The 23237-nt window shown below is 43.6% G+C and overlaps 1 protein-coding gene and 1 long non-coding RNA gene across 2 annotated transcripts in view; one reads left to right on the top strand and one right to left on the bottom strand.

Moving 5' to 3' along the window:
- LOC311253885 overlaps positions 1–23237 on the bottom strand; it is a 97247-nt gene that overhangs the window by 52934 nt on the left and 21076 nt on the right. The gene's annotated exons all lie outside the window — the stretch shown is intronic.
- On the top strand, positions 527–13938 carry LOC311253882 (uncharacterized protein). The gene is made up of 18 exons (XM_084384348.1): positions 527–845; positions 996–1094; positions 1292–1355; positions 1552–1655; positions 1747–2019; positions 2372–2465; positions 2587–2654; positions 2790–3011; positions 3143–3181; positions 3295–3423; positions 3515–3592; positions 3712–3834; positions 3954–4076; positions 4196–4318; positions 4412–4489; positions 4576–4659; positions 4863–4943; positions 6272–13938. The coding sequence occupies exons 1-18, from the start codon at positions 753–755 to the stop codon at positions 13436–13438; spliced, it is 9042 nt and encodes a 3013-aa protein (XP_084240474.1). The 5' UTR covers positions 527–752; the 3' UTR covers positions 13439–13938.

Genomic DNA, 23237 nt, shown 5'->3' with positions numbered 1-23237 from the left:
ATCTATCTACTTGTTTAGTTTGACTAGTATTTAATACTCCCTTCTGTCCACCAAAAAACACATTTCTCTTTTTCTGTTTGATTGACTGTGATGAAATGTGATGAAATGTTTTTTTAATTAGTTAGAAAAGTATCATACTTAAATGTATTATACACTTTTACAACCTGCCTTGATTAAATGGAATAGGAAGCATTTTCATACGTGACTATTTTTGCTTTTGGGAATAAATGTGCATTCAGATGTTGATAAAATCTTGTACAGTTGATGAAGTTAATGTTGTTTTTACTTGTGTAGTATATTCATTGTCTCATAGTAATTCTTTGTTTTGAGAATACTGTGTAGTATAAAATCATTTATATCATTGATAGTTATTATAATATAAAATTATAAAAAAAAATACTGTGCCCAAAAACACACATTATGACAAGTACAGATGTACGTGTGTCTGTTATGCTATTAGCTTGTTGCTAATACTGACTCCTAACATTTGAGAGACACTTATCTTTTTATTGCACTTTCTCTTTTAGATTAAAGGGTTCCTGTGCTGCAGCTGAGAGTGACCATCCACTGAGATTAATCGCCCTCAACCGTCAGAGCAGAGCATCAACCTTGAGCATCACCACATCACCCACACACCCACAATCACCACATTCATTTTGCATACAAGATATTATATAACGTTGTCTTCTATTACATATTCTAACATTTGAGAAGCATTTCTCGTGTTTTCTTTGTTTTTGACTTTCAGCAGGATGCCCAGGAAGTCGAGGCGGTCTGCGGCGCTGAAGCAGCGCTGGACTAGGCTCAACCTGGAGGAGCCGAGTTCTCCCCCTCCCCCCCCGAAGGTACTTACACAGTAGATAAGCTTCTGTGTCGCAGTGACAACTGTCTGCATGAAAATGGCTGTAGAAATGTTACACCTATTGCTTTTTCCTTTTTTAATGCTGAGTTCTGTGTGTCTGCCATATCTTTTGATGTTAATGTTTCTTCTTCAGACGGTGTCCCCTCCGGCCGGAGAGGAGCCTTCTAGCGGGTCAAGGACCAAGCGGACCAGGGAGACCCACCCCCTCTGCTCCCGCGCTCCAGTTGGCAACGTATGCTCTCTCTCACTCTCTCACACACACACACACACACACGTGCAAAGACATTGTCTGAGGTTAAATGTGTTTGTAATGTTTGTATTGCTTTAAATGTTTTATTATATTTTGTTTTAACTTGTTTGTCTATCTTATGCTTGTTGTTGTTATGATTTATTATTATTTTATGTTTTTTTTTTTTTATCTGTCATCAGGTGGTTGGCTCTTCACCCCCAGCCAAGCCCTTCTGGAGCCCCGGTCGTGCCGAGGTTCGTGCACGTAAGTATCCACCTGTTTTATCCCTAAATGAACAATAAATTAATGAATCATCAATATTACACTTTTTAAACTGGTTTTCATGTACTTTTTTTTACTGGTATAAACAAGTGATTGTTGATGTTTCCTGGTAGGCTTTCCTTCATTAGTTTTACACTTTTTCTTTTTTTTTAAATCTGTTTTGTCCTTTACTAAACAGGCCGCGGTACTGGTTACCGCCATCGGGTGCGGAGGTGGCCAACTTCCAAGCTCACCGGACGGAGCCACAAGTTGGTCATCCCACCGGAGTCTCCTGACAAGAAGGTGCTATTATTGTCCAGTTTATGAAGGAAGTAATTGATCTTGAGAGGGATTAATGATTTTCATGCTAAAGAAATTGTCTTTGTTGTTGCAGTTTGTTCTGATTGTCGGGGACTCCCATCTCCGGGCCATCGTGGACGGCTTCGTCGTGATGCCAGAAGGGAAGTATACTTTTGGTTTCATGTCGACCCCTGGGGCCCATGCCGCTCAGCTGCGGACTGAGGTTGTTCACGCTGTTATTCCTCGGACCCCTGATGCTGTCTGTGTTCTTGCCCCCAGTAACAACCTGACGGCGAGCAGGACCGTGGACGAGGCAGCCGCGGACTACGGCCAACTCCTCGCTGCTGTGAGGGACCGCTGGCCGAAGGTAAGCATTTATGCATTTTTTTTGGCGTAGACACCTTTTTTTATTTATTTAGACAAACTGCATTTTGAAATGGGAAAGAGAGGGGGTGTGACATGCAGCAAAGGGATTCGAACCAGGGTCCGCTGCGTATGTGGCATGAGCTCTAACCGCTCGACTACCTGCGCGACGTCGGTAAGCTTGTATTTCATGTCTCGCTTGTCCTGTATTCTTAGTAGTTTAACAATAGAAGTACATTGACTACTCTAATAAGACTAATTGTATGAGCTTTTTAAAAAATAATGTGTACATAATGTGATGTGTGATTTTGAATGAAACTGTCAATTGGTGTTTTCTAAAATTTTGTTCTCTACAGGTCTTTGTGCTGGACTTCCCCCCCCGCCTGACTGAGGATGAGGAGCACCAGCGGGCCCTCCGCCATGAGTACCACCGCGTGGCAGCTCGTATGGGTACGTAAAACAATATCTTGTCAAGAAAAAGAAATGTACTTAAAAATGTCTGTGATGAACATAAAGTCATAATACATGTGGATGTTGTAATGACTCACTTTTTTTCTTTTTTACATTTTAGGTGTGAGGTACTTCTCTGCCGAGGAGTACTTCCCCCGTACGCGCCTGGATCTGTGGAGCAGAGACGGCGTAAGTACAATATCTGCGTGTGATAGAAAAAGTCTAATTGTCTATGATTTCTTGTGTGTTAATATGAAACAGTCAACACGAGCTATGCTTTTTAGAGTTGAACTTTGTCTGTAAATGGATTTGTCATGTCTGCAGGTTCACCTGAGCGACCGTGAGGGGATGGGCATCCTCGCCGAGCTGCTGTGGACCTCCACGGAGCAGTTCCTGGAGACACCACCACCTCCTCCTCCCCCGGTGTCTCCTACCCCTTCACAGCCGCTTAGGAAGGTTTCTCCTAAGCTGGTTGTGAAGGGCGAGGTACGTGCCCCTCGGTCTCCTGACCCCTTCCAATGGAAGGTCGTTGGTCAGAGCCCCAAGGTTAGTACACTTTTTTATTATTACTATGTTATCATTTGTGTTTACTTGTGTTTATGTACATTATGGTGAACGGCTTCACAGTCGTAACTAAAAAGCACCTATTAAATCAAATATGTGTTGTGCTTTCCCAGTCGCAGGTTCCTGGTCTGGCCAGCGTGGCTCAGCAGCAGGTGACTAATTTTTCTCTTTTTTTCACAACAAGTTAACTGGTTAGTATTTAAACTTTGTGTATTTGACCAGACAAATATTCATGTGTCTTTTTTGTTTTTTTTGTCTTTCACAGGAGAAGGAGTCCTTCCTCCCACTGAACCCAATTTGGTTCAGTAGCACGTCTCTTCGTGCTATGGAGCAAGTGTCTCCTTCTCTGCTGTCTGACGTGGCGGACGTCCCGTCTCCTCCGGCGCGCAAGAAGGTAAATGGTCTGACATCTCTTCTCAGCTGTATTATAAAGTTTCTCCTTGTTCCCTACAGTTATTGGTGCTATGTTTTATTTGACGGTGCAGGTGGCCTCCCCAGCGGCAGCCAGGCGTCGTAGGACCACGGACAGACGCCCCCCTCGCAGCCAGTCTCCTGTGAACAACGTACGTTACACAACTGACACACAGTCGGTGTTTACACTTGAAACGGTGTCTTCGTGGAGACATAACTACATTGTCCACTCTGTCTGAATTTTAATATATTTGTTCTCATGTGTCCACAGCTGGTTGGATCCCCTCCAGCCAGGCTGTCCCGGAGACTGGAGGACGACGCCCCCTCCAGCCCGGTTCCTCGGTCCAGGACCACGGATGGACCGCCCCCTCGCAGCCAGTCTCCTGTGAACAACGTACGTTACACAACTGACACACAGTCGGTGTTTACACTTGAAACGGTGTCTTCGTGGAGACATAACTACATTGTCCACTCTGTCTGAATTTTAATATATTTGTTCTCATGTGTCAACAGCTGGTTGGATCCCCTCCAGCCAGGCTCTCCCGGAGACTGGAGGACGACGCCCCCTCCAGCCCGGTTCCTCGGTCCAGGACCACGGATGGACCGCCCCCTCGCAGCCAGTCTCCTGTGAACAACGTACGTTACACAACTGACACACAGTCGGTGTTTACACTTGAAACGGTGTCTTCGTGGAGACACAACTACATTGTCCACTCTGTCTGAATTTTAATATATTTGTTCTCATGTGTCAACAGCTGGTTGGATCCCCTCCAGCCAGGCTGTTCCGGAGACTGGAGGACGACGCCCCCTCCAGCCCGGTTCCTCGGTCCAGGACCACGGATGGACCACCCCACCGCACCCAAACTTCAGTGACCAATGTATGTTAGTTTCTGACACAACAGACACAATCTCACACAGAACATACACTGAGATGTGTGAAGTTCAACATGTTTGTTCTCGTATGTCAATAGCTGGTTGGATCCCCTCCAGTCAGGTTGTCCTGTAGTTTGGGTGATCCGCTGACCCCGTGCTCTTCACCGGCTGCCAAGGTAAATATTATTCCTATTGAATAAAGTTCATAATGTCATTAAAGTCTTCATTTTCCTGAATTGTTGTTGTTGTTATTTGTTCTCAGGTGGCCAGGATGAAGACCCCTTCACCGGCTGGACCGTCACAGACCCTTAAAGCTGCGGCCCGTCCCTCTCCTCGCCCAGCGAAGGTATTTACTCGGCAACTGACACACACAACGTTTACTGTAAAATCAGCTGTAACTACATTACACTGGTTCATTTAACATCTCTGATACCATTATCTTTCTCTGCAGTTCACAAATGTTAGTGAGTAATTGAAATACATTTGGAAAACTTGCTGCGTTGTGTTGCCTCATGTCTAAATATTCACTGGTGTTATGACTTTTCACAGACCGTCTCGTCACCCTCATCGACCTGCTGGCCCTGGATCATTGACGACGGACTCTCCACCTCTCAGTCCCCCTCCAAAAAGGTAAGGAGATTTACATTTGGGTGTATCGTGGGCTTAATAAAGTGTTTGTTTGAGGGGAAAGTATGGTTTACTTTCAACTGAAATGCCAAAACTATTAAGGAAATGAAGGAGAGAATTAATTAATATATTTATACAATTATTGTTAACAATAATAAATGTAATAATGGTGTTAGAATGCCCGAGCGGCCAAAGGAGGCAATAAGGAGATTTTTCCACAATTGACGATCCAAAGACACTTTTATTTTTCTCAATACTCACAATCACCATTCCAACACCTACACCAACCCCCAACACTTTCAGACTGACTCCTTATATACATTGTTTCCTCTGGTAATTGAGCTGGACTATACCATTCATACAGGTAAAATCAGAAACATACACATATTTAATAACCACACTATTTACACAACCCATTACCAGAAAATATATATCATCTTAATAACTATTAACACACCCCCACATAAACCTCATAAATACCCATATCTATCTTACATTTGACGTTCCTTCAGTTCGCTTGTCATTAATTTATTGACCAAGGTAAATCGACCTAACTGTCTCCTTCACCGGTGAACACCGGAACGCGTCCGCTCCGTGTCCCTCCCCGTGAAACGATCGTCTCCGTTATTGTGATGTATCCCCCCAATCCAGTCCTTTAATCCATCACCTGGTGCGTCTGAGTTTTATCCAATGCGTTCATGCGGAGTCTTTTACATGACCATCCTCGTACACGTCACTCTGTGCGTAGTGACGGCGGCTCGTCGTCACAAATGGTAATAATAAAATTATGAACAAAATAACTGAACAACTAGTTTGACGCGATTTTATCAATTGTTTAAAGAAACACAAGTAACGGAACAGAGGTTTTCTGAAAATTATTATCTTGGTCAGTTAACATCTTGAAGTGTCAATCTGGTGAGTTTAAAATTTCAGTCATGTTTTCTTTAACCCTTTTTAATGGTAAAAAAACCCAACCCAAAACCAACCTTTTTGTGCCAGTGACTCCCATGTAAGCGATATGTTTTAATACACTGCCATTGTAGTATAAATTTAAATATTTATCAATGTTTTCATGTGTAATAGGTGTGACACTACATATTCAATTTATCAGGAAAATTTGGTGGAAATGATATTGTATAATTGGATAGTTATTAATGTAATCAAAGCTGCAGAAGGTAAAATGATTTTAGTAACATTTCCTTAAACTGTCACAATGCTATGACTAGTACATGAAACGGTTAATTACTACAAATATTAATGTTAACTAGGCTTATGATTATGCTAATAAGTAATCCTTTATGATAATGATTATAATTTATCTTATATTTCAGGTCCCGGTTATTGCGACTATTAGGGCCAGTCATAGTCAGAGTGACATGAGGTACAGGAAGTTTTCCAGGAACCACCAGTGTACCTGCATGTCCCTGACTTTTCTGGCGTATCAAAACGAGGGCTGTCGGTTCAACACTGCTGCCCTCGATAGAGTGCTGGCAAAGGGAGATTCGCTTTACGTAGGTGTAAAACGTCAGCTGATCCGTAAAAAAACATTCCACAGTGACCATCTCACTGTGGAAGAACTGCCAAAAGAAGTCCTGACTGACACAGAGGTGTGTAATGTCCACATGCCTGAAATCAGGTGTGGACTTTTGAAAGCTAGTGAAGGCCAGGCTTGGTATCTGCCCCTAGCCACACAGTTACAGTGTCTGTCAGGTGAAGTTAATCTGGCTTTAATCATAGTTAGTCCGGAGTGCATTGCAGTTTTCCGTGACCAATCAGGCATGTATGGTGTGTTTGATTCACACTCAAGAAACGCGGTAGGCTTACCTTACCCCCACGGAACTGCAATTATGAGGACCTTCTCGGAAATCAGTGACTTGTCTGACCACCTGCACAAACTCTTTGCAAATCGCGGACCTTCTGCCAGTTACGAGTTTGTGCCGGTGTCATTCGAAGCCATTGGTTCCAGAGAACGCCCTCAGGCATCTCCTGCGGACAATGGATCAAGGACAGCTCTCCCACCAGCAGCAGAGCCTGTCCTTAAGACGACTCCTGCACCACCGGCAGCAGAGCCTGTCCTCAAGACGGGTCCTGCACGACCAGCAGCAGAGCCTGTCCTCAAGACGGCTCCTGCACGACCAGCAGCAGAGCCTGTCCTCAAGACGGCTCCTGCACGACCAGCAGCAGAGCGTGTCCTCAAGACGGCTCCTGCACGACCAGCGAAACGGAATTTCACAAAGTTGGCAAAGCAACAGCGACGAAAGGCTATGCGGAGAGCCAGCGAAAACCGGCACACGTTACTGTCTGAAGAAAAAAGGAAAAAATCCCAAAATGAAAGGAAAAAGTACAGCAGCTGTGTGGCATTTCGGAGCAAAAAAGTCCAAGCTCAAAGGAGAAGATACGCCGAAGACAGTCTAAATCAGAAACGGCGATCTTTCAAATCTTACCATCAAAACTTCAAAGTTCAAGACAAGAAGAAGGAAGAAGTCGTCAGGAGATACAGGGAAGATGCTGCTTTCAGGAGACGACAGAAGACTTGCATCACAAACAAATACAAAGAAGATGCCACGTTCCGCGCCAGACAGAAGAAAGTCATTACAGAAAGATACAAGGAAGATGCCGCGTTCCGCGCCAGACAGAAGAGGTACATGACTGACAGATACAGATCAGATGCAGCGTTTCGGAGCAGACAAACATTTGGCATGTCTCTGAGATACAACACAGATCAAAGCTATAGGCAAAAGCAAAAGCAAAAGTTCAATGTTAGATATCAGAATGATCTGGAATTTAGACGTCGTTTCAATCAACGTTGCAACCAGCAGAGAAAAACCAAATTGGACACAAATGCTGCCTGTAGTGTATTTTACAAGATGCGGAAAGCGCTTAGAATCAGACGCAAATACAGACAAATTGTGCACCGCCGCCCCCAGCCCCTGATTGATCCGGTGATGGCAGTAGCCATAGCTGTCTTTCGTGAGTCCATTAGCCATGGACCCACATACATTTGTACCGTTTGTCACAGAGCCATGTTTCCTAATCAGGTCAAAGAATGTAAAAGACAAAAATATAGGGAGCACGCAAAAGTGGCGGCAGCATGCTTGACAAGAAAATATGTTCACTTTTGCGACCGCGAGTGCTCTACCCCTTGCTCTGTGCCACAAGAGAGACTGAATGAGTGGATATGCGACACCTGTGACGGCCACCTTGGCAGAGGACGCATACCACCCATGGCAGTCGCAAACAATTTAGAGTTGGCGCCCATCCCCACAGAATTGGCTACACTTAATATGCTTGAGAGGCAGCTGATTTCAAAAATCCTTCCCTTTGCCAAAATTGTTGCTCTGCCAAAAGGCCAACAGAGGGCAGTCCACGGAGCTGTTGTGTGCGTTCCAGCAGAGGTGCAATCGATCGTCAACAGTCTCCCAAGGCCCAGAGCAGAAGCGCAGCTGCTTCAAGTCAAATTGAAAAGGCATATTAAGTACAAAGGTTACCAGCACTTCTACACCGTTAATATGAAGAATGTGCTAGCTGCTCTTGCAAAATTGAGAGAAACGCATTCGGAATATAGAAATGTGTTTATCGACGAGACTGCCACTTTCGACTGTCTGCTCGAAGAAGAGGAGCCCAGCATCCCAGAGGAAGATAGGGATGTCGATTTGGAGGAATTTTTCAACAGTCAAAATGAACCGGGACAGTTCGAGGCAGCTGAAGAAGAAGAAGAGGAGGAGCTGAGACCGCAGCCCAGCTCAGAAGAGGAGCCCATCCCAGAAGAGTTCAGACCGGAGGAGGAGCCGAGCATCCCAGAGGACGATAGGGATGTAGATTTGGATGATTTTTTTCAGAGCCAAAATGAACCGGGACAGTTGGAGGAGCTGAGACCAGAGCCCATCGGAGAAGAGTATCCCAGCATCCCAGAGGATGATATGGATGTAGATTTAGAGGAGTTCTTCAAAAGCGAAAATGAACCGGGACAGTCAGAAGCCGCTGAGGAGGAAGAAGAGGAGGAGCTGAGACCAGGCCTCTCCCTGGACACTTGCATGCAGCCCCCCGACATTGCACAGGAAATCCTTTCATATGGCGACGGCGTATTTAGTGTTGCCCCCGCGCAAGGCAACAAACCGGTTGGTTTTTTCACCGTACCCAAGTTAGAGGCCATGGCTTTTCCTGTGCAATTTCCGACAGGAGAGAACACGTTGGACGAAGATAGAAGCGTCTCCCTGTCCCCGAGTCTCTACTTTAATTGTAGGCTCTTTGCTGCAGATGCGCGTTTTGCAAGTGACCAGAGTTATCTTTTCTTTGCGCAGTTTGTTACAGAGACTCACCTCGCGACGAACAGTATGTCTATACAAATGCGCAAAGGAAAGTCCAAAACCAGAGACGGCCGTAGGATCAACAACGTCATGCTCCAGGATAAGGACGAAGTAGAGCGGCTCATTATGAACCAAGACGCGACCAGGTTCATGCAACCTCTCAGAGGCACTCCAGCCTATTGGAACAAAACCCTCAAAGACGTGCACGCGATGGTTCGTCAAATTGGAAAACCGACATTTTTTGCGACGTTCTCTGCTGCTGAGATGAGATGGCCTGAGTTCATAGAGGCCATCAAAGCTCAGCAGGGTGAACAACAACAACCGTTTTCAGATTTGGATTGGAAAACAAAATGCGACATTCTGAGAAGTAACCCCGTCACAGTAATGCGCATGTTTGAAAAGAGAGTCGAAGCTCTCATGACAAACCTCATCCTCTCTCCCGCACAACCGCTCGGGGAAGTAGATGATTATTTTTATCGCGTCGAGTTCCAAGCCAGGGGAAGCCCGCACATCCACATGCTAATTTGGATAAAAGATTCGCCTAAATTCGAAGACGCCTCAGATAGAGAAATCAGGGAATTTATAGATCGTTACATTAGTTGCAAAATGCCCGACCCTGACGCAGATCCGGAACTCCACAAAACAGTGTCAGAGGTTCAGGTGCACAGCAGGAAACATTCAAAGTCCTGTAAGAAGGGTAATGTAGCCTGCAGGTTCGGCTTTCCAAAACTACCGATGGATAAAACGTTCATCACCAGGCCCCCCACTATTAATTGCCACCAAAAAGAAGATCAAGACGATGCAGACTTCGAAGCGCAAGTAGCGGAGCAGAAAAAGGCCCTCGCCGACGAGCAAAAATTGGCTAAACAAACGCTCCAACCACTTAGAGATCTGCTTATGGATCCGGGCGCTTCGTTCAGCAGTTTGACAGACTTGCTTTGCCGGTGCAACTTGACTCACGAAGAATACGCCGACGCCGCAGAGTGCCTGGCAAACAGTCACGTCGTGATGCTGAGGCGCCATCCAAATGATTGTTGGGTTAATGCCTACAATCCCGATTTGCTTAGGGCGTGGAACGCAAATATGGACATCCAGTACGTCATAGACGATTATAGCTGCATCATGTACATGATGTCGTACGTGACGAAACCGGAGCACGAGATGACGGAATTCCTTAAGAACGTCATCAAAGACGTCAAGCAATCCGACGTTAACGAGCGCGACGAAATGAAACAAATTATGCAGGCCTACTCTAAACACAGAGAGGTCAGCGCTCAAGAGGCCGTAGCCCGTACTTGCAGCTTACGCCTCAAGAAGTGCTCCCGATCGGTGGCCTTCATTCGGACCGACGAGGACGGCGTTAGAATGAGTCACCCCATGGGTAGACTGGAGAAAATGGACCCGGAATCGGAGGACGTATGGATGTCGGGGTTGCCTGAGAAATATATCAACAGACCTCGCGATCGAGAGTTTGAAGGCATGTGCCTGGCCGAGTTTGTGTCGGAGTACAGGGTACTCTACGGCCATCAAAAGGAAAGCCCGAACGCCATTTCACTGTTAAACGATCAGGGATATATCCAAAAGAGAACCGTGGGAAAACCGGCGATCATTAGATTCACGCGCTTCTCTGAGGAAAAAAATCCAGAAAAGTTTTACAGACGACTGCTGAAACTTTATCTGCCACATCGATCCGACGCCGATCTGACAGATAACGCGTACCCCACTTACGAACAGTTTTACAAGTGTGGCGAGAAGTGGGGTATGACAGTAGAGCAAATTGTGGGGCGCAACAAAAAACGCTACGAGGGCCAGGGAAAAAGCATGGACGCTGCGTTTGAACAGCTTGAGGTGTGCGGTCCTCTCGTGAATGCGTGGAACTCTTTTGCGCCCGAAGTCGAAGTAGACAGGCTGGAGTGCATGGCGGAACTTGAACCTCGCGATCAGGACGAAAACGGCGAAGACGTCCCGGAATTCGGCACTAAAAAGGATAAGGGGAGCTCTATGCCTAGAATAGATGCTCCAGAGTTGAGTCCAGACTTTGTTAGGAAAATGTACCAAAGTCTGAACGAAACTCAGGCTTCCGTTTTCTACAGCGTTCGACAGTGGTGCTTTGACCTAGTCTGGGGCCACAATCCAGAACCTTTTTATTACTTCCTATCGGGAGGGGCTGGATGTGGCAAATCGCATGTGATCAAGTGCATTCACCACGAGGCAACGAGAGTTCTGCGTGAGCTCCCGAGATTTCGGGACGACGCAGACATGTCCCAACCGGCAGTGCTGCTGACCGCATTCACGGGTACAGCGGCATTCAACATATCAGGCAACACGTTGCACTCGATTCTCAAATTGCCAAGGTCCTTGAAGCCACCTTATCAAGGTCTTGGAAATGCACTGGACGAGGTCAGAGCAACGCTGGCGAACGCTGAGATTCTCATCATCGACGAGATATCCATGGTCTCTAAAGAGCTATTTGCCTACGTGCATTGGCGATTTCAGCAGATCAGGGGTAATCGGAAGCCGTTCGGAGGCATGTCTGTCCTGGCCGTAGGTGACTTTTATCAACTGCCGCCCCTTGGTAAAGCCAAGCCGCTGTGTGTGTACGAAGAGACCGAGTTTGATCTCTGGAAGGATCACTTCAAAATGGTCACCCTGACAGAGATCATGCGACAGAAAGACGATCGAGCTTTTGCTGAACTCTTGAACCGTCTCAGGGTGAAGCAAAAGCAAGATCCTTTGTTAGATGAAGACAGGCTCTTGCTTACACAGGCGGTGGCTGATAGTCAGCATTGCACAGCACAGGGTCTACACATCTACGCCACAAACAAAGAAGTAGACCGTCACAACGCCGACATCGTAAACGCCTCCTACGAGAACGCGACTGCCATTGCAGCTCGTGATTTTCGAAAAGACCCCAGAACTGGCTGCATGACGTTTGTGTCTGGGCAAATTAAAGGACACAGGCGAGACTTGCCCGACAACATAATGGCTGCTCAAGGAGTACGCGTTATGTTGATCCGAAATTTAGATGTGGAGGACGGCCTCGTGAACGGTACATTTGGAACCATTTCGAACATTGTATTTGAAGAACCACAAGGCGTGAAGATGATTGGACTCCTGCTGGACAATCCTACAGCAGGACAGAGATTCCGCAAAAAAATGTTAGGTCCCTCAGATAACTCGGTGTACATAGAAAGATCTGAGGAGCACCTAAGTAATAGAAAGGGGGTTGTTCGTCGCCAGTTCCCCCTCAAATTAGCTTTCGCGTGTACGACCCACAAAGTTCAAGGAATGACCATGCCGGCGGCCGTTGTGTGTCTGAAGCGTGTTTTTGAGCCCGGTATGGCCTACGTCGCTCTCAGCCGCACAACGTCGCTTCAAGGTCTCACCATCCTTGACTTTGATGAGAAAAAAATTTACGCTGACCCCAAGATCAAGACAGCTCTGGAAAGTATGCCTCAAGCATCTTTCCAAAGCTGTCGACCATTGTTGACGCTGTTGAAATCTGTAAAACAAACTCCAAAGGTTTTGACAATCGTCCACCACAACACACAGGGTCTGCCATGTCACATGGTGGACCTGAAATCGCATCACGAGCTCCGACAAGCAGATGTGCTTTGCTTAACAGAGACACACTTGTCGGGCTCCTCTGTAGCTGACAATTTTCAATTGGAGGGGTACGCCGTGTTCACGCGTAGCAGGCGGCTGTCTTACAACACCTGTGTGAACATGGCCAAAAAAGAGGGAGGTGGAGTTGCGATGTACTGTAGAGACACTGTTCAAGCAGAGCCTCGCAGGTACATGCAACACGTCACTGATTTGGAGTTTGTTGTCCTTAAAATTGAGGCTCCGGTCAAAGTGCTAATAGCGACTGTGTACAAACCGCCAAGTTTTCAACTGGGAATCTTTCTCCCAAACTTGGAAAAGCTCTTGGACTCATTGGAAATGTCAGGTCAGCAGCCCATCGTTGTTTGTGGCGATTTTAACGAGGACCTCCTTTCAAAAGGTACAAAGAGTATCCGAGATTTGTTTCAGTCCAGAGGGTACACTCAATTAGTAGCAAATTCGACAACCGAAAAGAACACACTGATTGACCACATTTATATTTCACATCCCGATAAATGTCTTCAATCAGGTGTTCTCCAAACGTATTACAGTTACCACAGTCCAGTTTATTGTGTTTTGACTGACTAATAGCCTCTCCAGCTGTTCTGTCCAAGACCTGTTGTGCCACGTTTTACAGTGTATCTGGAGTCTGTGATTTGGTTATTTATTGAGCTAATTCATTTATTGAGCTAATTATCATTGTGATTTATTGAGCCAAGTGATTTGTGATTTATTGAGCTAATTATCATTGTTAAATCATGCTGTAATTTATTTCAGGATTTACTTGTTTAGTCTTTGTGCATTTTGTCATGTAATTGTTTTTCATATGTATGTTGTTACAGTGGCATGTCTTGGCTGGAAATGGTTTAATCTTGTGGAAATGTAAATGTCTTTATTTATATATTTGTTCATTTTAGAATGGGGTCAGCAAATTCTTCTCATGAGGTCACAAAAGTTACCATGTAATTATGTATTTTTAATCATGCATGTATCATGTAATGTAATTGTATTTTTAATCATGCATGTATCATGTAATCTAATTTTATTTTTAATCATGCATCTATCATGTAATGTTATTGTGTTTTTATTGTATTTTCTTTTTTTTACTGTATTTTCTTTTTTTTCTTTTTTTTTTTCTTTTTCTGCTGGGTTGTTGTCACTATTCATCGTTGCAGGGAGGAAGCTGAACATCCAGCTGAGATGCAGACCAAGCTGCATGTCAAACCAGGTCCATCACAAGGTAAGTGTCTTTTTTTTTTCTTTTTTTTTTTTTGAGTGATTCATTTGCATTGAGTGATTTAACTCAATGATGATGTCATTGTCTTTCTAGGATGATCCAGTGAGAAAGACCCCCAGAGGACTTCAGCAGATCTCTCTCCAGCGACGACAACAACCCAGGAGAAAATAAGGGAAGTAAGATTTAGTTAAATTCTCATCTTTCAATTCAGTCTTTGAAATTTGTAACCAATTTATGTCTTTTAAATCTGACAACATATTATACAGACAGCAGGAAGAAGACCTTCAGAAGACTGCAGCACCAATAAGGGAAGTAAGATTTCGTTAAATTCTCAACTTTCACTTCACACTTTTGAAATCTGTAACCAATTTGTGTTTTAAATCTGACATTTACAGACAGCAGGAAGAAGACCGCCAGAGGACTGCAGCAACAATAAGGGAAGTAAAATTTCGTTATATTCTCAACTTTCACTTCAGTCTTTGAAACCTGTAACCAATTTGTCTTTGAAATCTGACATTTACAGACGGCAGGAAGAAGACCTCCAGAGGACTGCAGCAACAATAAGGGAAGTAAAATTTCGTTAAATTCTCAACTTTCACTTCAGTCTTTGAAACCTGTAACCAATTTGTCTTTGAAATCTGACATTTACAGACGGCAGGAAGAAGACCTCCAGAGGACTGCAGCAACAATAAGGGAAGTAAAATTTCGTTAAATTCTCAACTTTCACTTCAGTCTTTGAAATCTGTAACTAATTTATGTCTTTTAAATCTGGCAACATTTATACAGACGGTGGGAAGAAGACCTCCAGAGGACTGCAACAACAATACGGGAAGTAAGATTTCATTAAATTCTCAACTTTCACTTCACTCTTTTGAAACCTGTAACTAATTTATGTCTTTTAAATCTGGCAACATTTATACAGACGGTGGGAAGAAGACCTCCAGAGGACTGCAGCAACAATAAGGGAAGTAAGAGTTTTTCAACTTTGACTTTTTTTCACTCCAGGAAGAAAGCCGCCTGCTTTTTTTTTTTTTTTTTTAAGAAAAATAAACATTATCTCTGTTACTCTGTTGGTGTATGCCTCTTGAATTATTAATTATGTTCCATGTTTAGCTTTAGTTTGTAACAAACACCATAGATGAAGATGCTGAGAATGAATGGTAGGTGATGAAATGAATACATTGTAGCATTGCATTGTAGTGTAGTGTAGTATAGTATCATAGCATTGTCAATCCTCATTTCTCATTGACAATGAAAAAAATGAAACCGTTTTTCAAAAATCAACATCTCTGGCATAGTTTGACCTAGACACACTAGTCAAACTTAAAATGTAGATCTAAAAGTTCTCAACGTACGTGGGGTGCGAATTTGCACAGAGCACAGCCCACTCTCGCGATTTCCCAACGGGAAATTGTCTAGTGTTTGTATTACTACACCCCCTTGCCTGATTTCGGCACTTAACTCGTCCCACACCGTTGAGCGCACACAAACAAAAAATATATCAAAACGTGCGCCTCGGTCGGACTCGGTATGCTATTATTCAGTTTTCCAGAATATTAATTTTTCGCGTCGTAAGACGCGAAAAACTGTTTCCCATCAGAATGAATGGGACGAGGTCAAAAGAACTCGCAAATCTGCCTCTTTTTCAAACATCTCCTGCTCTGGCCTACTTCCACCTAGAAACACCATTCAAACTTTAAAATGTAGGCACAGGTCTTGTCTATTTGAGTTGTATTTGAACTTTTTTCCTACGATGTTTCATTTTTGAACCCTGACCCTCTAATGATGGTGAGTGATTTTGGAAAAACTCAGGACTTTATAATGGGTGTGTATTGCGTGAGCTAGAATGCAGAACATCACTGAGTCTCCCCCACACACACAGAGAGAGAGACAGAGAGAGAGACACACAGACAGACACACAGACAGACACACACACACAGAGACAGACAGATAGACAGAGACACACACACACACACACACACACACATGCACACACAGACAGACACACACACTCCTTATGGGGACATTTTCAAATTTCATCCTGCGACTGCTTCATCATACGTTCAGCTACAGAAACCGTTCAACTATCAAAATGTTTGGCTTTTTAAGCTCTTTCAGCCTGGATATAATATAATGTAAATATGAAAGTTCTCAACGTACGTGGGGTGCGAATTTGCACAGAGCACAGCCCACTCTCGCGATTTCCCAACGGGAAATTGTCTAGTGTTTGTATTACTACACCCCCTTGCCTGATTTCGGCACTTAACTCGTCCCTCACCGTTGAGCGCACACACACAAAAAATATATCAAAACGTGCGGCTCGCTCTGACTCGGTATGCTATTATTCAGTTTTCCAGAATATTAATTTTTCGCGTCGTAAGACGCGAAAAACTGTTTCCCATCAGAATGAATGGGATGAGGTCAAAAGAACTCGCAAATCTGCCTCTTTTTCAAACATCTCCTGCTCTGGCCTACTTTCACCTAGAAACACCATTCAAACTTTAAAATGTAGGCACGGGTCTTGTCTATTTGAGTTGCATTTGAACTTTTTTTCTACGATGTTTCGTTTTTGAACCCTGACCCTCTAATGATGGTGAGTGATTTTGGAAAAACTCAGGACTTTATAATGGGTGTGTATTGCGTGAGCTAGAATGCAGAACATCACTGAGTCTCCCCCACACACACAGAGAGAGAGACAGAGAGAGAGACACACAGACAGACACACAGACAGACACACACGGACACACACACACACAGAGACAGACAGATAGACAGAGACACACACACACACACGCACACACAGACAGACACACATACTCCTTATGGGGACATTTTCAAATTTCATCCTGCGACTGCTTCATCATACGTTCAGCTACAGAAACCGTTCAACTATCAAAATGTTCGGCTTTTTAAGCTCTTTCAGCCTAGATATAATATAATGTAAATATGAAAGTTCTCAACGTACGTGGGGTGCGAATTTGCACAGAGCACAGCCCACTCTCGCGATTTCCCAACGGGAAATTGTCTAGTGTTTGTATTACTACACCCCCTTGCCATATTTCGGTACTTAACTCGTCCCGCACCGTTGAGCGCACACAAACAAAAAATATATCAAAACGTGCGCCTCGGTCGGACTCGGTATGCTATTATTCAGTTTTCCAGAATATTAATTTTTCGCGTCGTGAGACGCGAAAAACTGTTTCCCACCAGAATGAATGGGACGAGGTCAAAAGAACTTGCAAATCTGCGTCTTTTTCAAACATCTCCTGCTCTGGCCTACTTCCACCTAGAAACACCATTCAAACTTTAAAATGTAGGCACGGGTCTTGTCTATTTGAGTTGTATTTGAACTTTTTTCCTACGATGTTTCGTTTTTGAACCCTGACCCTCTAACGATCGTGAGTGATTTTGGAAAAACTCAGGACTTTATAATGGGTGTGTATTGCGTGAGCTACAATGCAGAATATCACTGAGTCTCCCCCACACACACAGAGAGAGAGACAGAGAGAGAGACACACAGACAGACACACAGACAGACACACACACACAGAGACAGACAGATAGACAGAGACACACACACACACACACACACACACACACATGCACACACAGACAGACACACACACACACACACACATGCACACACAGACAGACACACACACTCCTTATGGGGACATTTTCAAATTTCATCCTGCGACTGCTTCATCATACGTTCAGCTACAGAAACCGTTCAACTATCAAAATGTTCGGCCTTTTAAGCTCTTTCAGCCTGGATATAATATAATGTAAATATGAAAGTTCTCAACGTACGTGGGGTGCGAATTTGCACAGAGCACAGCCCACTCTCGCGATTTCCCAACGGGAAATTGTCTAGTTAGTGGGCTGTGCTCGCAAGCCCACTATGGACACCTCTATAGCAAAGCTATAGGTGTCCATAGTGGGCTGTGCGAAGCACAGCCCACTATTGTTATTCACCGCGCCTCTTTTTATTATTATTCTCCCTCCCGTTTTTCGGTTCGTAACTTGCCCCGCAGCTTTGAGCGCACACAAACAAAAAATATATCAAAACGTGCGCCTCGATCGGACTCGCTATGCTATTATTTTTTTCTCCAGAATATTAATTTTTCGCGTCGTAAGACGCGAAAAACTGCGAAAAATTTCCCATAAGAATGAATGGGACGAGGAAAAAAAAACTCGCAAATTTTCGACGTTTTTCAAACATCTCCTGCTCGGGCCTACGTCGACCTAGAAACACCATTCAAACTTTAAAACGTAGGCACGGGTCTTGTCTATCTGAGTTGTATTTTAACTTTTTTCGCACGATGTTTCGTTTTTGAACTCTGACCCTTGAAAGATGGTGAGTGATTTTGGAAAAATTCAGGACTTTATAATGGGTGTGTATTGCGGAATGTTCGTGCAGAGCCAACTGCCAGAGTGGGGGGAGACTCAGAAAAACTCTCACAACTTTTCTCTTTCTCTGACGACCCAGCCACAAATTACACACTAGAAGAGTGATTTTTTCACCAAAATGTAGCCACACTTGTCTTCTTTCTCCCAATGTGTCCAATTTATTGGTAGGATTTACGGTATTTGATTTATCTGCCTCCAACTGACAAGAGTAGCTCTCAACTGCTCCATTTACCCCAATGTTAATCTGGAGGAGGATTTTCGAGGATTTTCCAAACTGCCCCTGTTTTTAACTCGCTCCTATTACCACATTTCAGAAGCTAGGACCACCAAAAATAATGGCTGTGTTCTTTAAGGCCTTCCTGGCTTGATGGTGAAGAAAATTTTCCAATATCATGTTTGGTTTTGAAGATATAGCACTAGTTTGAGGTCTAGATTTGGGGCAAAAGTCACTCTCAAATCAGCTGTCCCAGGTGGTTGCTAGGGGTTAACGACAACCATCACCGCGGCAACCAAGCCGAACTGGGCCTGCAGAGACACACACACACAGAGAGAGACAGACAGACAGACACACACACAGACACACACACACACACAGACAGACAGACATACAGATAGACAGACATACAGACACAGACACACACACACACACAGACAGACACACACAGACATACAGACACACAGATGCACACGCACACACACACACAGACAGACAGACATACAGATAGACAGACATACAGACACAGACACACACACACACACACAGACAGACACACACAGACATACAGACACACACACAGATGCACACGCACACACACACACAGAGACAGACAGACAGACATACACAGACACACACTCACACAGACAGACATACACATAGACAGACACACGACAGACAGACACAGACACACACACACCTTATGGGGACATTTTCAAATTTCATCCTGCTACTGCTTTTGCATACGTTCAGCTACAGAAACCGTTCGGTCTGTCTGTCTGTCTGTGTGTGTGTCTGTGTGTGTGTCTCTCTCTGTGTGTGCGTATGCATCTGTGTGTCTGTATATCTGTATGTCTGTGTGTGTGTGTGTGTGTGTGTGTGTCTGTCTGTCTGTCTGTCTGTCTGTCTGTCTATCTGTCTCTCTCTGTGTGTGCGTATGCATCTGTGTGTCTGTATATCTGTATGTCTGTGTGTGTGTGTCTGTGTGTGTGTGTGCGTGTGAAGAAAATTTTCCAATATCATGTCTGGTTTTGAATATATAGCACTAGTTTGAGGACTAGATTTGAGGCAGAAGTGACCCTCAAACCAGCTGTCCCAGGTGGTTGCTAGGGGTTAACGACAACCATCACCGCGGCAACCAAGCTCAACTGGGCCTACAGATACACACACACACAGAGAGAGACAGATAGATAGACAGACAGACAGACAGACACACACAGACTCACACACAGACAGACACACACATCGCTTCGTAAGACGCGAAAAACTTCCCATAATTTACACACACATACAGAGACACACAGACAGACAGACACACACACACAGACAGACAGACACACATCGCGTCGTAAGACGCGAAAAACTTCCCATAATTTACAGACACACACACACATCGCGTCGCAAGACGCGAAAAACTTCCCATTATTTACACACAGGCAGACAGACAGACAGACAGACAGACAGAGACACAGACACAGACACACACACACACACACACACACAGACGAAAACACAGTATATTTCCCAACATTTCAACTATATTTAACGATTATCTTTTCATTCATTCAAACCAGGAACTCCATTCCTGGGATGCCCTCTTGACCCAGTGCAGGTGGTGGGAGACAGCAGGATGATGGACAAGCTGTCATTGCTGCTGGTAAAGGAGTCCCACCCCCTGCAGGTCACTATCACCACACTGGTCAGCTTCTTCAGCGACAGACTGTTACACCCCAAGTGTGTGAAGGAGAGGTATCGCAGGTCCTTCCTTCCTGCTGCTGTCAGTCTACAATCAGCACTGCTCCCAGTAGACCTCACATGTGCACTGTGCAATACAAAACTCTACACATATCCACACACTTTTTGGTTTGCACTAGTTGGACAATTTTTAGTAATCCTATTTGTTATTTATTGTTGGTAAATAAAAAATAGCAAACTGTTCATACTTACACTGTTCATATTATAAATACTATGTTATATTGTAAATACTAAGTTCAAATTGTAAATACTAAGTTCATATTGTAAATACTATGTATATATGAGTTAATTCTATTTCTTATCTTCTTATTATATTGTTTATTTTTTTACTTTGTATTATTGTTTAGTGTGACACTGTCCTTTGGCTGCTGTGACTAAGAAATTTCCCCATTTGCTGGACAAATAAAGGAATTCTGATTCTGATTCAAATATTTAAATGTTTCCAATCATCAATATATTGAGATTTATTGAATTTCTCAGTCTGATTCAGAGTATTTGACTCATTCTCACTGTAATATCTCTTTATACTCCATCAGCTGATATAATATAAATTGTTTTATGTTCTGTATTTAATGATATATAATATAATAATTCAATATTAATCAATCAATATTACTATTAATTAAGTTTTCTAATTAACATTGATGTTTTTTTAATGTATTACATTCATAAAAATAAATATTAATCATGAACTGCAGCAGAGTCTGGAGTCTGTCTCAAGTGCTCAGATATCAGCCATCTCATTTGACAAATCACCTCGGATACAGATGACAGATAACACAGGAGGACTCTGATTGGACAGTTGTGTGGCGTGATTTTGGCCTTGATATAACCCTGGTCCGGCTCTGCTCGTCCCCTTTGACCTACTTGTAGGTAAGTACCAGTCATGTTTGACATGAGCACACTGAAATCGTTCATAAAAGTGGATTTTATTGAAGACATTAGACATTACTATCTCTCCTATGATCACGATAACTCATGATTTCGGAAAAATGAATGTAATTGTTTATGGTCGGTCTGTTTCATCAATATTAATCCGCTGTTGGCCCGGAGCTACTGGGCTCCGACTAGCCAAGCTAACGTGATTTAGCTAACTGCTAACGGTCGGTCTGTTGTAGCAATAACGCTAGCGGAGCGCTAGCTCGAGCGGCCGAGCTCTCGGCTAGTCGGAGCCCAGTAGCTCCGGGCCAACAGCGGTTAGCAAAGCCACAGGGGTCCATAAGTACAGAATGTGTCTGTGTAGCTAAAAGTAATGGGCCTCCGTCAGTCTGTTTCAATACAACACTATATAGACAAGCTAACGGCGCTACTAGGCTCTGGTACATAAACCACTAGGCCGCAGTCGAAGCCAACAGCGGTGATTTGCTTTTTCTATGAAGAAAAGCTAACTGTGTGAATGTGTCTGTCTAGCTAACGGTAATGGGCCTCCGTCAGTCTGTTTCAATACAACACTATTAAGACGAGCTAACGGCGCTACTAGGCTCTGGTACATAAACCAGTAGGCCGCAGTCGAAGCCAACAGCGGTGATTTGCTTTTTCTATGAAGAAGAGCTAACCGGAGCGAAAAGCTAACTGTGCTAACATCCGTACATGTTTAACGAAAGGGAGCTTATTGAAGCTAGACATTACTGTCTCGTGATTTTGGTTAGACTGATGTTTATGGCCGATCTGTTTCTATATAAGAACACGGAACTAAAAGCTAAAACATAAGGCCGAGCTAGATGCTAACAGCGTGAACTCTGGCCTTTGGTCTGTGGTGGCGCGAGCGGCCATCTTCTCTGTCGGTGTGAACTGTACTGTCTCATGCATAGACCCTTAACACAGGTCAGATTTTTAATAGATGTTACTCATAACATCCGTACATCTTTAATAAAAGTGAGCTTATTGAAGCTAGACATTACTGTCTCGTGATTTTGGTTAGACCGATGTTTATGGCCGATCTGTTTCTATATAAGAACACTGAGCTAAAAGCTAAAACATAAGGCCGAGCTAGATGCTAAGGGCGTGAACTCTGGCCTTTGTTCTGTGGTGGCGCGAACGGCCATCTTCTCTTCCGGTGTGAACTGCACTGTCATGCATAGATCATTAGCACAGGTCAGATTTTTAATAGGCGATATTACACTCATGATTTGGGGATTTTAAAAAAAGGGTTTTATTTAGGTATTCTGTTTTCATACAAGAACATTAATACAAGCTGAAAGCTGAATTTTTTTATCTACTTGGTTTAGTTTGACTAGTATTTAATACTCCCTTCTGTCCACCGAAAAACACATTTCTCTTTTTCCATGTTTGTTTGATTGTCTGTGATAAAATGTGATTAAATGTTTTTTGATTTAGTTAGAAAAGTATCATACTTGAATGTATTATACACTTTTACAACCTGCCTTGATTAAATAGAATAGGAAGCATTTTCATACGTGACTATTTTTGCTTTTGGGAATAAATGTGCATTCAGATGTTGATAAAATCTTGTACAGTTGATGAAGTTAATGTTGTTTTTACTTGTGTAGTATATTCATTGTCTCATAGTAATTCTTTGTTTTGAGAATACTGTGTAGTATAATATCATTTATATCATTGATAGTAATTATAATATAGAATTATAAAAAAAAATACTGTGCCCAAAAACACACACATTATGACAAGTACAGATGTCTAACGTGTGTCTGTTATGCTATTAGCTTGTTGCTAATACTGACTCGTAACATTTGAGACACTTATCTTTTTATTGCATTTTCTCTTTAAGATTAAAGGGTTCCTGTGCTACAGCT

The sequence above is a fragment of the Pagrus pagrus genome (assembly GCF_965226575.1).
Source record: "Pagrus pagrus genome assembly, contig: HAP1_SCAFFOLD_60, whole genome shotgun sequence".
Classification (NCBI taxonomy): Eukaryota; Metazoa; Chordata; class Actinopteri; order Spariformes; family Sparidae; genus Pagrus; species Pagrus pagrus.
This window is presented reverse-complemented; position numbering and strand designations above follow the sequence as displayed.